The 17,615-nt window shown below is 34.4% G+C and overlaps 1 protein-coding gene across 6 annotated transcripts in view; it reads right to left on the bottom strand.

Annotated features, from left to right (window-relative positions):
• Nucleotides 1-17,365, bottom strand: part of GAS2 (growth arrest specific 2) — a 142,280-nt gene extending 124,915 nt beyond the window's left edge. For 2 of the 6 annotated variants that reach the window (XM_002755107.8, XM_035266046.3), the window contains exons 1-2: nucleotides 17,055-17,365; nucleotides 9,044-9,208 (exon numbers count right to left, since the gene is read on the bottom strand). In XM_002755107.8, coding sequence (XP_002755153.1) covers nucleotides 9,044-9,188 — 145 coding nt within the window. In that variant the 5' untranslated portion in view covers nucleotides 9,189-9,208; nucleotides 17,055-17,365. Of the gene's footprint in view, nucleotides 1-9,043; nucleotides 9,211-15,622; nucleotides 15,713-16,854; nucleotides 16,992-17,054 lie in introns of those variants that run through there. The other 4 variants (XM_054242184.2, XM_078339263.1, XM_009007839.5 and 1 more) reach the window with 4 other exon arrangements.
• Nucleotides 17,366-17,615: the final 250 nt, after the last annotated feature.

The raw sequence follows: 17,615 nt of genomic DNA, 5'->3' as shown, positions 1-17,615 counted from the left end.
TGTATTCCTCTAATCTACCTTTCTCATCTAATATCCCTATACACTGCTCCATGATCTATCTATAGGCTGCCTTCCCCTCACAGATCTTTCTATTTCTGCGGCTATGCTTTTGTTCCTGGCATGGCCCCAACTTCAGTGTCCTACATTTTACCTCCTTAGCCAAGTTCTACCTTTAATCAGAGTTCCAGAAAGAGATTCTCCCAGTATACATTGATCTCTTGTCTAGATGTCATACTTATGAATATCACTTACTCTGGCACTGATCAAACATATTCTTCTATTGTTAGTAGTACGTTTTGTATGCAGTGTTTGTCTTCTTTAATACGCTATAAACCTTGAGGTATATCTTTTAAAATTATTTTTTGTATCTCCTACAGAGGTAAGCATGTTATTCACATAGTAGGCACCTAGTAAATGTGCTCGGTGAGTATATGAATGAACAAATGAAGAAATAAAATGCTAGAAAACTTTGAGATAATATTGAATATTATCTTTGTGAAATAGTTAAAAGCAAAAATATAAAAATGAAATTATTTTAAAGTTTTATACCAAGATGCTCAAGGCTCATCTTTTATCTTAAGAAACATGCATGTAGCTCAATTCCATAAACATTTAAAATAAATATAATCCAGCTGGGTGTGGGGGCTCACACCTGTAATCACAGCACTTTGGGAGGCCTAGGCAGGTGGATCACCTGAGGTCAGGAGCTCAAGACCAGCCTCGCTAACTTGGTGAACCCTGTCTCTACTAAAAATTCAAAAATTAGCTAGGTGTGGTAGCGCGTGCCTATAATCCCAGTTATTCAGGAGGCTGAGGCAGGAGAATGAATGGCTTGAACCCGGGAGGTAGAGGTTGCAGTGAGCAGAGATCGTTGTCACTGCACTCCTACCTGGGCGATAGAATGAGAACCCCATCTCAAGAACAAATAAATAAATAAACAAAATCCAACTGGAACAACAGATAAACTATGTAAGTTAAACTCACAATAGCTAACATATTTGAATTTCAAGAAACAGCTGCTTAAAATAACTTTTTAGTTTTGATTTTGGGGGTCAGGGTAAGAAAAGAGTGAAAAAGAATTACTTTTTATAAAATGTTATTTTCCCTCTACTGGATAGTTCATATTTTAGCCCCCAATTAGGATAATGACTTCTGTAGGTGGAAAAACATCAGTAGCTCTAACTATTCACTACACAGGTAGCCTGTGCAAAACTTTTATTTCAAAACTGTGTGCAGCCCAATTCAGAAATGAAAGTAGCATGTCCAAAATACAAAAACAGTGAGCATAACAGAATTTATATTGTGTATTCATCATATTGGCCTGCATTTTCTAATAATAAAGTTATTTCACAAAGTTACAAAAAGTAAATATTAGAAATACTTTTATTAATTATGATGTTATTTAAATAAGTTTAAATTTTAAGTAAAGACAAACTCTAAATTGTTGAATTATTTTTTTACAAATTACTTGCAAGATTTCTACATTTGGAATAGAATCTTTACGTAGAATTATTTCATTAAGTTCTATGGTAATCTGAACATTCCATTCATAATTTTAAGTGATAAAATGATTATAATATACTTAAAAGAATGTATAAATCATAAAATGAAAAAATGTCTTTCATTAAAAAGCCATTAACAATTTATCAAAAGGGATGATTTTTACTTTTTATGCATTATATCTTTTTAGTTATCCTGTTTTTCATGAATACTTGAAAAAAGAATTTTACATTGAACATCTGTATCCAATGAAAAATATATTAGGTGTCAGCTTTCAATTCTGTATATTTTATAGCTCAGAAAGGTGAGTTTTCTTTGGCTAAAACAGACTATTACATACTTTATAGTTGAAATATACTGCCTCAAATGAAGAAAAAATACAAGTCTGAGACTTTTTAAAATAACTTCATGTGTAACATATTTTCCTTCCAACGATTAAAAATTATTAAATATATATTTTATGTATATTAACAAAATTTATTAAATATATATTTTATCACTATATGATTGTAAGAAATCAGTTCTAATCTTTATATGGGGATGATATATTATCTCATTCTTACATTAATTTAAATATTATCAACAGGATTTTTGCAAAAAAAAACACAATATAAAAGTAATTGAACTTAACTATGGCAAATCTTGAGAACATGCTGTGTAGAAATAATTAAAATTTCTCAAGTAAAAGTCATAGAAAGGTAACTATCTCTGTTAAACAGAGTCATATCTTCTTTAGTTTAAATTGTGCACATGGTTTAACACATCAGACTACTGGAAGCAGTGTGATTTTAGCACAAGACAATTATTTTTTTCCCCAACCCCATCATTTCATTGTGGTTGGTGTTGTTGGAAAAGAAAGAACAATATATGGATACAATTAAATCATGTTCAAGTCCTGACCAGGCTGGTTCATAAAGACAATTGGATTGAACATTAATCTAGAGTATCCTAGTCTAGAAGTAATAGCTTGGCTTCCTGAGTTTATAATTTCAATCTTTGATCTTCACATGATTAATTTAGTCATGAATGACAACTTGCTAGTAGATCAAAATCAGGAAATTTGATTAAATATTGTGGCTAGTCACTTCCTGTTAAAACATTAGAGCTCAATGGTGGGAAATAAACACCTGCCTGCAATCTTTTGCCAGGCAACTATAATCAACATGCATACTCATATACATCAGTGTATTCCTCCCAGAAATATGTTTGCCATAACCTTTATAAAGATTTACATATCAGCCTATAAAGGGTTTTAGACTGGGGCTACCTGGAAAAAATAAATCCTTTTATCTTCTAAGTTGTTAAGAAAGAATGTTTTCCTCCCAATAAATTAGTAGCATTGAATTTCTAAAGAATTCTAATAATTATATTTAACAGTTGAGTTCTGATTATTCGCCAAGTACTGTTCTAAGCATTTTCTATGTATTCATGTATTCAATATTCTCAAGAAAATTGTGAAATGACTGCTACTATTATATCCGTCTTACAGATAGTGAAACTGAGATGTGTAGATTAAGTAACTTGCCTCAGGTCACATGATTAGTGGGTAGAAGAAGTTGACTTTTTGGCAATTTAGGTTCAGAGTGGCTTTTAGCCACCATGCCTGACTACTTAAATATTTGCTGAATACACAAATGACTATTTTCTATGACAATGCATTTTCCCTCATGCAGCTGTCTTTATCTATGTAGAAACACCACAGAAACCTCTTTAGAAAAAAAAATTCAGCTGGGGGTTTGAAGATTGTGGTGTTGAAAAATTAATAGCAATCCACCCTGTAGAATGAAGAATGGCTAACAATATCATTCAGGCAAGTTCTGGTATTTGGCATGATTCATTGAAGAAGAAAGTTGGTGTATTTTTAATCCCTAAAGATGATCCAGTTACTATCAAATTCTATTTTCATCCCCACTGTACCTCTCAGTATAAATATATTTTTCTAACTGAAGAATTCAGAGTGGTTCATATGCTCTCTTTAACCAAAATTATTCAGTATTTTGAGACTAAAGATTCAAGGTTGTGAGCTAGGAAATGGTTCTTTATATGAAAAATCCTAGACCAGCACCTCCTTCACACTGATTTTCAAGTGTCTACCCTGCATTTCTATAAAAAAGATAAACCTCGTTCTGTTGCATAAGTCACATACAAAATTAGAATAACTGCTCTGACAGATGTCAACTTGTGAACATGAAGTTGATTGTAAACTTTTGAACTAACACAACATCCCACCTGTCCTAAGGAATTTTTATTGACTGTACCAAGAATATGAGAACCCTGCAGAATAAGTATCTGGTAAAAGGACTTTAAGAAAAAAAAGCCAGCTCTTCTGTATTTGACAGCAGCAACCCTAATAAATAAGTGCTTAAATTTTTAATGCTGAAAATGTTATAATTTTTAAGAATAACTGAAAAAAATAAATGTTATATATTGCTCATATCAAGTAGAAAAGAACTGCATTTTTATATGCAGAAAGGTCATAGAAAGAGTAAATCACCATGACATCAACTGCCAATGCATTTTCTAAATATAAGTAAAATCAATTCAGCACAATTTGATTTTAATATATCTGATGATTTACTCAAAGTCCCTGCATTATCCAGCAAATATGCCTATATCCTAAAGATCTACAATCTTTAAGAACAATGCTAATTTATTTGATGTTTAAAACAACTATAATCCTATCTTTAAAATATAATCACAAGTAATTTATACAGCATTATTAGACAAATATTAATTGAAAACAAAGGTAGGCTATAATTTTCAATTAAAAATACATGTGAAATAGACAGTTTGAGAACACTAATTTTAGTAATCAAAGCCAAGCCAATAACAATCTTCAAAAGTCCATCAATAATTATAAGAGTAGTAGAATATGCCCAATGTATTTGAAAAATGGGTGGTTGCTATAATCCAGGACTGCTAATTTAATAAGATGATGTTTGCTTACAATGACAATTAAAAATTTCCCTAATATTTATTTACATATGCATTTCATGTTCTAATACACCCTAAGGGCATAGTTAAATAACAAATTCGCAATAGTTGGTTCTCAAAAATAACAAAACAGAAGACCTAAAATAAAAATGAAATGTGTATATTTAAGGCATAATAGAAAACAATGGCCAAATAAACTTTTTATAAAGAAAGACAATGAGATCTTCATGACCGTTTTGCTGTCTTTTTTGAATGTTGATCACAAAACTGCTCTGGGGTGCCAGCCATTATTCAAAAACATAGTAGGACTACAAAGAGTATTTTCTACAAGATCAGTAGATATATCTAATGATATGTAAATACTCAGTAAATGTTACATTATAATATTTTCATGAATCACAATGTGCTACCCCCTAGACAAATCCCAACTACTACAAACCACTTATTCATCTTAAGTAGTTAACATCACAAGATAGCTTGTATTCTATATTCCAATATATAAATTTCAGCTAGCTTAAAAGTTTACAGTTGATGCTTTAACCCTATGCCTAGGAATTTTAAATGGTATTTATTATTATTATTATTAAGTGTATTATCTGGAAATGACAGTATAATATCTACATATGTTACATGAATATGAACATTGGTTTATGAACCAATGAAATCACTTTCTTCTCTATTAAATCATTTTATCCATAAAAATATCAGAATATAAATGGAGTACTTTTTAAGGAACTATATTTTTAATAGACATTTTGTATGTAGGATCAAAAATATCTGAATTTAGAATATCATTAATTCTAATAGAATTCTAATAGAATATCATTAATTCTCCTTTTGAAAAACATAAAAGAAAAAAATTACATTTTAGACAAATACACTAGAAATAAGCAGAAAATATTTCCACAAGTAAACTAATAGCACAAGTGCAAAACCTAATTAAAAGCTTTAATTTAATATGTAAATTTCTACCTCACCTAGGAATTCAGAGGAGATATATCAATTCTGAAGCTACTTTCAAGACTTACTATCTTTTTATTTTTTACTTTTTTACTTTTTATCTCTTTCAAGTAGATAAAATGCAAGGTTTCAAAATAGCTGCAAAATAAAAGTCTGCAAAGATTTCTGAAGTGACAAAACAGTCAATAATAATTTTAAAATTTACTTTAATTGCTCCATTTCCAAAGTATGTGAATACTAAATATATCTAAGTGTAAGAAAAATATCTTCTAACATGAGATATAAATTTATTATTTCCCTCCTTGTTATCATCATTCTAGTACACAATGCATTTTTCTACCTCCAAATGTTTTACCACTTTTTAATAATCTCAAGTTATTAGTCTACTTTTCAAAGTGCCATGAGGGTATTGACTTGAAGTCTATTATCTACTTTGTATGAACTGAAGTCCATTCTAAGGTTATACTTCACTGTATCTTGAGATTCTTTTAGAATTCCTTTTCTGAGAAAATTTCAGGAGCCATCAATTGCTTTTGTGTTATAACTACTAACATTAAGAACTTCTTAATTTTTTTAAAAATAGTCATCCATTTATATAAATCTTCTTCTTATTTATGTACAAAGATGACTCTCTCAACTGCCCCAAACTGGGTCTCAGGAGATGGATTCCCTAAACGCTTACACTTTTGGATCTGGAAAGGACATTAGAGATCATCTACTTCAACTCCTTTATTTTATGGTTGAGGACGCTGAGCCCAGAAAAGATAGCTGAGTGACTTTGGGCAAGTTTCCTACCAAGTAGCAGAGCCAGAACCAGAAGCCAGGTCTCCTGACGCCCAGTTAGGAGCCAGGTCTCCTGACTTTTAATCCAAGGATCTTTCCATTATACACACTGACTCTCTATTCTTTGAGGCTGTCTTGGGCTGCTCACGCTGATCAACCTGCTCTGTAAATGACTGCAGTCACTAAATAAAATGCCTTTGATGACAAGTCATAGGACATTGTAGCATACCTGAATAAGCAGGCTATACTTTAATTAATCATACTTTTCCTCTGTTTAGAACATATCAATGGCTTCTCATGATCATACTGTAAATTATAAGCTCCTTAATATGATCTTCAAAGTAATATATGATCTAGCCTGAATATGCCTCATGCAACTCTCTTCCTCCTTCTTTTCTGTTGAAACTAGACTTGCTTCGTTTCTTGCAATGTACCCAACTCCTTCCTGCATCAACATCTGTTCTTCCCTCCCTGCAAAGGCTCTTATCCCATGTTTGGTCTGAGTAGCTAATAATCTACACTTCTCTGTTTAAATATATGTTCCCATAAAAAGTCAATAAATACAAAAGCCATGCACAAGTCCAGAGCCATGCAGAGCAAGCAAAACCCTGATAAAATGTGCTAAACCCCTGCCAAGCCCAAGCCCGCTGATCTACCTCATTTTACATTTTAATTGTAACCTGTATTTTTTAGTATGTATAACAAGTTATAGGTTATATATTCAATTAATTATTTACTTTTTTTTTTTTGCTAATCTACTCTAAGCTTTGTCAGAAGAGGTACTACGTCTATTCCTAATCACTATCCTCCAGTACCTAGATGACTGTCTGGAACACGGCAATCATAACAGTTATTATTTATAGCTTGATTATATGCCAGACCTTCTTCTAAAGCTTATTATCTCATTCCAACTTCCAACAATCCCATAAAGTTGGTTTTATTATAGTATTTATTTTACAGATTGTATAACCAAGGCACAGTGCAATAAGAAATTTGCCCAGTATCACACAATAAGTGGTAAAACCAGTATTTGAATTGAAGCATTCTTATCCCAGAGTCCTTTTTTTTTTAACCAATGCCTGTGCTGAGGCACACGCAAATGTTTCTTGAAAACAATGAACGAACTTATGCACAAAATCAAATTACGTTTCACTGAACTATATAAGTGGAATAATAATAACAACAAGAAGATAGTGTTTACTATGGCCAGACACTGTTCTATCTACTATACATATGTTAATCATTCACTCCCACAGCAGCCCTACAAAGTAGTTACTACTGTTATTACCACTGTACAGATGAGGAAAATGAGGCACAGACAGGTAAGTAATTTGCCCAAGATCACACTGCTAGCAAGTGGCAGAGCTGGGGTTGAAACACAGGTAGTCTATTGCCAGAGCCTGTGTTCTTAACGTTTATTCTATACACCATATTTGTGATTGTCCATATCTGAAAACTGTTAGCTCAAATTTAATCATTAATTACTAATATAACAATCATTAGTGAACCCCAAAAAGACAAAAGAGAGAGAAAAATCCATCTGTTTAGGCTTAAATAACTCCCTTTCCTTGGTAGAGATAAAAGTTTATCCTCTGCATGAATGAATTACTAAAAGGTAAAGCCCCTTCCTTCTGGTGGAGACAGTTCTATAGCAGTGTGAAGGGTCTTTCTGGGGAGTGTCTTCTTTTTTTTCTAACATCACTATCTGTTGGTGCAGGATACAATTTGCATACCCATATTCAGTAGCCTTGGTTAGACTGCAGAGTTGCCAAAATTGTGTGTGCACTAAGAAGAAAAAAGAAACATAGGATAAAGTAATCCTAGGATAAAGACTAAAAAATAAATCAAAACAAAAGCCATGCACAAGTCTAGAGACATGGAGAGCAAGCAAAATCCTGATAAGATGTGCTGATCCCCTGCCAAACCTTGTTAAAATTTCAGATGAACGGGCTACAGCTTACTGAGCTCTTCGGTTTCATTAATTACAAAGTGAGAATAACAATTCTTACCTTGACAGATACCTTAAATAATAAAATAGTGTTGATTAAATCCCCCCTGAAAATGATAAAGCTGCATACAAGTTCTATGTTTACTCAATGCTCAAATCTTATATCTTATAAAATTTACAGGGATCTTTTTTCACATTTAAATTAAATTCATTATCTGTAAAAAACTTAGTGGAAATAGTGTTGCTATATATGATGATCCTTTAAACATGTGATTCTATTTTCATACAGTTGAAATTTTACCCTGTAATTATGAAAGCAGAAGAGAAACAAAAGGAAAGGCAGCTTTACCAGGAGGTAGCACGAGGTCAGCTAAAGTACTCTTAGACTAGACCTTAAAAACAAAAGCAAATGGAAAAGAAAAATTTTAGTTCGAGTTTGGATGACTCTAGTCAGCTCATTTGGAAAAAAGATACATAATTTTGTTCCTGAGTTTGGGTATTCAGCAGTTTTAGAAGGTATGTTACAAAAGTAGGGCAAAGAAATCCAGATTTAGAAGGCAGATTTTACAGACACTATAGCCTGTGTACAATGTCAAAAGAATAGGTCAAATCGGTCAGCTGCATGAAAGAAAAGCCAAAAATAAATCAGACCAGCCTATAGATAAAATAAGCAATCTGACCACATATTTCCACATTTCAATGAATCGTATTGGAATCACTAAGCACAGTTACTGTGAGAGACACTGGGATATTCATTTAAATTTTCCACCTGCTTCAGGTTTCCCAGATGCAAAGGCCAAATAATAGAAGTCTTTCTTTCCAAGGTACTATCACATGCTTAGGTGAAGGACACTACAGGAGGAAAAATAAAACAAAAACTGTTATCTTTGCTCACAAAATGAGATCTTATAACCTTACCTAATAGATTGGTTAACCACAAGGCCAGATCTTCTTTCATTGGTAGCAAATTAGCTTCATGTCTGCTGGCTAGCCATTGGCTATACTGATGCATATCAGAGAGGCCAGGTCCACTGCGTACCTTTGGGCTCAGAGCAGAGCACATTATTTATCCACTTGTAATACCTGTTTGGAAACAAAAGAAATTGCTTTTTATACAGATTTCTCTCATTAAAATGTTGTCATCATGACATTATAATAAACTGGATCCATGGGTTTTTGATTATTAAACCCCATGAAACACTATTTGCTTTATCTGTACTGGCCCTCTCACTTTTGGCCAACCACTTGGTAGGAAAACAGCAGCAATCAAAGGTCAAAGAGAAAATCAAACAAAAAGATCCATGCTTGTATGAAATGATATACTTGGAAAGAGCCAGTTTTTAGGCAAGAAATTCCACTTACCAAAACACAAGGAAAAATTAAAACATTAGTGTTCAATTTGTTAACTCTCATTGTTTGGGCTATTATTTAAAACCACATATTTTCACAGAATTTTATGATTGAACACTAGCAATGACAGCATTTGTACAACTCACTGTAAACACATGATTATTACCCTCAATAATATTGCCTAACAGGTTATGCAAAGCACTTTTTTGGGGGGGAGATGGCCAAGCAATGGTGGACTCACAATTTAGAGAACTGGGTGAGGATCAGGGGAAGAGGTACATGCAAAGTCTCTACTGCACTTTTCCCGTGCAGTCAAAGAAAACAAAAAACAGAGGATAAGTTACTTCACTAAGATCACACAGCTAGGTCATGACAGAACTAGGCTTGAACCTGAGTCTTCATACTCCCAAGACCACTACACTTTCTGTAATAACACATTTTTACAAAATGGAATGGTCAATAACCCATATTGATAATAACCCAAGAATTGCACCATAATTTTAACAAATGCTGCCAGAGGTGTTTGTTTGTCCTCTTCTATTCCTACAATCACTCTTTCTTTTTCTTTTTATCTTTCCACTTTATTTGTTTTACATGCTAGGTTTTGTTAGAAATTATCTTTAGAGTAGAAATATTTAAATATCTTCTTAAATCTATAAAAACAAGAGATGCTTTCAATCTTGTGAGTAATGCAATCCCCCTATTTGGGTTGTAGAAAAGGTATTTGAATATATAATTGGCCTTTAATATAGCACTTTTGTTTGTTTTATATTTTTTAGTAGAGTCAGAGTCTTGCTATGTTGGCCAGGCTGGTCTTGAAGTCCTGATTCAAGTGATCCAACTGCCTCGGCCTTCCCATATGCTGGGATTACAGGCATAAGCCACTGTGCCAGGACAGAATATAGCACTTTTTTATGCATTATTTAGAGGATGTAATACTACATAAGACCTAATGTAGCAGCTAATAGTCATAATGTTTAACAACAGGTAAGTAAGATTCCACTCTTTATATAAATATGCTTATGAAATAACCAGATGCTTGACCATGTAACAATGAAAATGAAAATATTTGCAACAGGCAAGAAGTAATGTTTATATGATATCATGGGGTTTTCAGTGATATTCCAATATTTATGGCATTTTAAAGTTACCAATAAATTATATATTCTCCTTTTGGTTTTATTATTTGAAAGTTTATATACTATTCCTTTCCAGGTAACCCCAAACTCAAATTCACTTAGCGTAGGTTAATTTCTTTTAAATATTGCTTTCAAAAGAAAATAAGACAGAAAAATGCAAAATATGAGCATCTCCTAAATATTTTGCTGTAGTTTTAGAAAAGACTGTTGGGATTATGAGTAAGTACCTAAAAACTATCATAAATACACAATTTAAAAGTACAATTCTATTTCTAATTAAATTACTCTCATAATTTAAAAAAATGCCATAAATTTGCTCTGAAAACATCCTACATATATCTATCTAAAGTCAACCATTGTAAATGTGAACTGCTTTTAATACACCTTGTCATATGCTATTATACTGTCATTATGGGAATCAGAATATCACCATTGTTTATTATTTCATAGTTAATAATGACATTACCCATATAGAGTTCTAAAGTTTTCTCCAAATTCTGTGATTATATGCCAAAAACCTAAAGCATATTTGACTCCATTTAAAAAAAAAATGTCTAGTACCAGAAAAGCAAAACATTTCCTTGTAGCTAAGTTTTCTACATGCCAGCTAGTCTCAGAAGCATTTAAGTAATAATACATATAAGCACATGAGTCATACATTTAGATAACTAATTGAAATCTTAAAAGGGTTACCTCTAAAATGCCTTTCTTCTCAAGACACAATCTCTCCCACTACTTTCCTGAAAGTGAGATGTGGCAGTTCAGTAACTTTACCTACACCCTATTGTGTGCTCTGCAACTTCCATTTAAGCATCAGAGTCCTATTTTGCTCTATAAAAGCAAGAAGACACCTCAGATTCTTAAGCTCATTGTCCAGCAAAGAATTCATCAACGGATAGTTTACAGTAAGCCTAATGGCATGTAACAATTTCAATGAGCCAGGACACAATCCTATCCCTCAAAACTTCTAAACAGTGAAGTTTTTATTTTCCTTGACAGTGGCACATTTATTTCTCATGTACTCTGTCCTGTGTTTTGCCAGAAAAGTAACTCAAACTAAATGCTAATAATTAGAGGTGAACATTAAGTAAAAACAATAAAAATAATTAAGCAACTTTTATTGTGCTCCTTTGTCTATAGTCAAAACTTTAGTGGCCAGAAGAAAGCAAAAAACAGTTACATGTTCCCAGGAGACAGAGGTAAGAGAAAGAAGGCTTACTGCGTAATTAACATGCAATAGACGTTAAGCAATTACATATATGTCAAATATGTAGTAACCTAAAGCCACTGTCATAGATAAGGACTCTTCTCTTTAAGTCCCTTCTGAAAAGAATTGGGATTCTCAATCCAATTTCTCCTGATCCTTTTTTCACATTTCAAATCACTACCAAACTTAGCATGACTCAACCGTTTGGCTGAAAGTCAATACCTGGAGGCCTTGGATTTAGATTTGGCTAATCCGTGAATATGAAACATGAAAATGGATTCAGTAGCATGATCAAAATTTGGAGTATGGAGAATTTATCCCATGGTGAAGTAGTTTCTAATTAAAAGTATTATATTGTGGTAAAGAAAGCTTAAATTAATTTATTTTACTCACCTAAAAAGATCACTATGGAATTTTACCCTTCTTATATCTTTTTAAAGAAATGTTTAGTCAATATGGATCAGCTGAATTACATCATAAATAACAAGGTATACAAAAATAATTTCAGTTCTTTTGAGTTCCTTCAAAAGTTTTCACAACCTCAAGAGATGTCAAGGGGTAATATTTAAAGGTGGGAAATAAAGGGATTGACGATCCACCAGACTTGAAGAAAACAGTGAGGCTAGGGAGAAAGAAAATCTTTTTTGTATAATATATCTAAACACTGAGTGATGTTTTCAAAAAGTATATATAGTACAAGTATTTTAAAAGCTTGATAAGTAACTTTGGTAAGTATTAAACCTAGTCAATCACTTTAAAAAGAGGAGTAAGGACTCAAATACTTCTATCGCTCTTCCAAGCTTTCTGGGTCTACCTAAAATGGATAATCAACCCTTAAGACTAGAAATTCAGAAAAATAAAACTTAAAGAGAAAAACATGCAGAAACTTAATACAAAATCCTTCAAAAACTGTGTGTGCATATATTTTTTCTTTCTTTCCATAGTAGAAGTGATTCTGGAATAACAATTATGAATACGAAGAGACTTGAAATAGCCCAGGAGAAGAAGCAAAAGTTAATGACTTTGTAAGTGAAATATCACATGTTTAAAGACTCTGTCTAGCTTGTTGTCCCAGAATCCCAGCTGAAGACATCATAATTTGGACTGTGAAGAAAAAGCATTCTTCCATGCCACCTAGAGGTGTGCTTTGACTATGACCAAAGTGATTTCTGGCTTATCTCTAGAATTTCCTGACATGTTAGAGAAAATGCATTGCGATATTACATAGAAAAGAAACAAGAAAGACAAAATAAAAATAATAAAATGATAAATATTACATCACTTCTGTCTGCTATGAGATTTAACTTAGAAGTCTGAATAATGGAAAGAATATTGGAACTGGAATCAGAAGACCAGGGTCAAATAATAGCTCCACTACCTAGCCATTTAATAGCTATGCTGGTCTAGCCATATGAATTTTTCTCTTTGTACCTGTGTTTACTACTATATACAAGGGATGCTGAAACTTTAAAAATAATTGTGAGGATTACATATCTGTGCCAATGCTTGGCATATATTTAATATTAAACATATTTGATATTAGCAAAATCTAAATGATCACCATCAGAAATGTGCCAAAATAATACTTCTATTGACTTATCCCAACAAGAAAAGCAATTCTGTGACAAAATAGGAATATTTTATAGAACTCTGAATCATTTAAAAAAGACAAAGGACAAGGAGGAGAACAGATGAATGTATTAATAATACAATAAATAATGGATTATTCCAAGTTTTCTTCATATTGAAAAGAATGCTGCCCTAAGATGATGATTAATCAGTTAATAAGGAAATGCTGTATGTCTCAAAGTATGAGAGGATATCACTACCACCCCTCCGCCCATGTACACACACAGACTCAACTGCTACCATGTAAAGCAATGAATCCTAATCAACCCGCAGTCAAATTCTCATCCCTAAAGGTCATCTTTGCTCTAATCTGCACCATTGGTCCTCACATCTATTCAGTTTCATGCGTTACAGGTGTCAATCAGTCAATCACGTTACCTTTTAAAATTATAAACAAACAGTGCTCCAAACTGAATATCCTTCCAAAATCTGGAAGGAGAAAAGGCCAATTGTCTAGCTGGACTCAAAGAATAAACCATCCAGGGAGGTTCTAGACGTCTCCTTCATCATTATGAGTTCTTTACTCTTTTGTGATTCATTTTGGCTCATTAATAGTATCTCACAAAATATACATTTCAACCAATGTCACAGATGCAAAATCTTACTCTAAAGGTCTAATCAGAAAATAAAGTCCATAATTTCATCCGAAAGGCAATTTCAGATCTTGTAAAGGGACCTCCACTTCAGGCTCAGTAGTGCAACTTATCCACAAATTGAAAAGCACCAAACATGAAGCAAAATGACACTTAATGGTAGTTTATCATAATAAAAATCTTTAAATTCAAAGGAATCTTAGAAGAACTAAATATTCAAACTCCCCGTTATTAATAAGGGGTCGGTAGCCTAAGAAGATATTTTGCCCATGGTAACAAGAGTGTTTTTTCATAATCATTAAAAATATCTCACTCAGCTTTTGTGATTCTTAATTTTGTGTAGTGCTGACTCTTTTAGAGATCTCTTTCTTATCCCACTGTCCCAACTTGGTTTGTCTTAAGTGAAATGATGGTATAGTTACAAATAACAATTTCTTCTCAAATCATGATTTTAAAAAAATTATGACTGAGTTGGGGATTGATTTTCTATATTTTCATGTCATTGGGAATATTGTAAAGTTTTCTTTAAGAAATCATGCCAAACCATCCTTCCAAACAATTTAGCACAGGTTTTTAAACTCCTAACAGATTAGCTTGAAACTTAATTAAAATAGAAAACCATCTGACAGTCATTAACAATATTAACAATTAGAATATTTAAGGGCTTACATCAAAATTTTATCTAAATTGATTAGGTAAACCTCAATTCATGAGAAAATTCTTTTCTGTTGTTTTAAAGATTTCTGTTTTACTTAATGTAGTAAATGTATAATGTAGTTAAGAACTAGCAGAGTTATACATTCAGTGGAATTATATATACATATATGGGATGGTCTCACATAAGGAAAATTAGCAAAATTTTAATTGTATTGACCCTGAAAACATTTAATACAGAAAATTACACAAGCCTCTTAATTTTGACAACAGATTGTTTTCTACTTTTACTCCAGTTCATTTCTCTAGACAAAAACATTGAGTGGAAACCTTCCTAGTTGCTCAGGTTTAAAGAAGCAGTTGGATCCTGTTTGGACCTTAATATCAAAACCACAGAGATACCAAACCAACCAACCTTACAACATATCCTGCAGTTTCAAACAAAAGTCTCTCTGTCAGCAGCTATAGCCCCATCATGCCTTTTCAACCAAGGTAACTTTTAATTTTCCAAAGTTTCCCTGAGTCTTCAATGCAGACTTCCAGTCTTGAAGCAAGATTTTTAGGTAACACACAACATGCTTACGGTTAATATAAGACCAGATATTTCACCATACTCGAAAGTTTAAGGTTTAACTGAAGCTTCTAGCCAAGATGCTAGAAAATTCCAGGGCAATCACATGACCTTTTGCACTAGTTGAAATAATGTTTGTCATATGAATTTATTTCCTAGTAAAGCACAGTCCATAACACCACAGTATAGTGTTTAACAATGAAGTAATGAAATAAACCCAAACTTTAGTAGTATACCAGCTGAAATCCAAGCTACCTTTTTCAATGTAAGAGACCATTTGGGTAACCCCATGCAAAGTCTCCAGTGTGCATTGCAAAGGCACACTGTTCCATGCCTCATCCATTTGTCCCTTACCTTCTCTTAGGCAGTCAAAACCCAGACACCCATATTGGAGAGGACCACCAAAGCCACCACCTTCACTGCAGTTAGAGGAAACCATTCCTTGAGGAGGAGTTCATTGATCAATATCAAAGACAGGTTGGGCAATCAGACCCAGCTGTAGTTAATCAGTGTCCACACTGCTAAGAGTTTGGAGTAAAGAAGCAATGAACACAGGGCTTGTTCTCTGCCTTGCCTCTGTGAATCTCAGGGGATAGGTGAGGAGGAAAGGTGGACTTCCTCTGCCCGGCTAGTACATTCAACCTCTCTGAGCCTTTATTTTAATACTAGGATGTCAAATGGGTGTTGCTGTGCACAAGCAGATCTTATTTCCTCGGCATAAGATCTCCCATACACAATTTATCTAACTTTGAGAGGTTTGGAGGAGATAATTTTATTAGAATAAAGTTTTGCAAACTCTTCACTGTAAGATCATGGAGGTGAGAGGATGAAGATGAAGAAGGTTGGAGAAGGTAAAGCCTTGCGGTTTCAAAAAGGTTAACTGGAAAAGAATAACCCTCCCCCAACCTCAATTGCTTTTGGAATGTAGAAACAGAATCTGTTAACCCTTGCTTTTGCTCCCTCTTGGTTCAAGACAATGGAAACTTCTTCGGATGCCTGGGCTAAGTTAATGGTCATTTAGCATACTGAGCTGACAGAATTTAACTTTGCCAGTATAAATAAAGTCTTCAAAGCAAAATTGTCTCCTTTGTTCTCCAAACAATTTCAGAGTCCAGTCTCAAGTTTGGACTGAACGAAAAGAATGATACCATGCAGTCTTCCCAAAGTATGCTGATATATATCGGCTAGCGTTTGTTTATTCACATGAAACTCAATTTCATCTAACTCATCAGACACAAACAGTGAGTATTAGCCCAAATCACACACGTGGCGCTCTTTCCTCCCATTCTGGCCTCAAAGACTCAAGTAAAACATTTAGGATCCGTCCATTAAGACCATTCTGGCTCCATCCCACCCCCCGTAACAAACAATGCTGAACATGAATTAGAGATACCCTTGTGCACCAATGCATATGTGTGCATTTATAATCGATGTGTTCATTAAAAATCCTCACTCTGTCTCTGGTTGGTAGAGCTAAACCAACGGGCTTACGTGCTGCAGTCATCTGGGGTGTTCCACAAAAGGGATAAGGAACACATGGTTGTTTCCAGGGAATCAGAAAGTCACCCACTGCAGTGAATACCCACTCTTAGAGACAGAGCCTGTCCAACTGTCCGTGGCTCCTCACTCTTCCCCGCCTCGTTCCCGAGGTTATTTTTTAATGACTTCTCCCCTCCCCCGCCGCCCCCGGTGCAGTAGACAGGCAGGGGCTCCCGTGAGCCCCGGCTGCAGAGCGCGCGCGCTGCGGCGGCGTTGGCGCAGAGCTGGGCCAGCCAGTCATGCTCACCCCCGCGTCCTGAGCTGGGCTGCTGGCGGCTTTCAGAGGCGCTTGGGCTCCTGCAGCTTCTCGAGGCCGGCCCCCTCCAGGCGCAGGTCCTGCAGCAGCCGCTCCCCGCACCCCACCAGCCTGGCGGCAGCGGCAGCAGCTACAGCCGCACTACCCCTCTTCATACTTCTCTGATGGCTCCTTTTAGTGCTGTTTGGGAAAACGATTTTTTTCTTCCTGCCAGAAACAGATTTCCTACATTTCATCAGTCCTCATAGACCGAAAGGAAGTAAAATGCTTACTTTTTCTGGTGGACAGCAAATGCAATTGACACCGATTTACCCTTCAAACGGGGAGAGATTGTATTACAAATCCTTGGCAGCAATTCCGAGGTTGGGGCCGAGCTCCAGCCCCCTCCGTGTCCCCTAAACACTAACCTAAGAAAGAAAAGGTGGGGGGTGGGGAGGGGATCATATTTAACTCTAGAGTTTGAACAGAGTCAATGGCTTTAGCACAATATTAAAATTGAGTGTTGGAAAAGTTTTTGCTTTCCTGGCCAGTGATTTTGCAGACGGAGGCACG

This window comes from Callithrix jacchus, chromosome 10 (assembly GCF_049354715.1).
Source record: "Callithrix jacchus isolate 240 chromosome 10, calJac240_pri, whole genome shotgun sequence".
NCBI lineage: Eukaryota > Metazoa > Chordata > Mammalia > Primates > Cebidae > Callithrix > Callithrix jacchus.
Note: the sequence above shows the minus strand (reverse complement) of the source record. Positions and strands in the feature narration are given on the sequence as shown.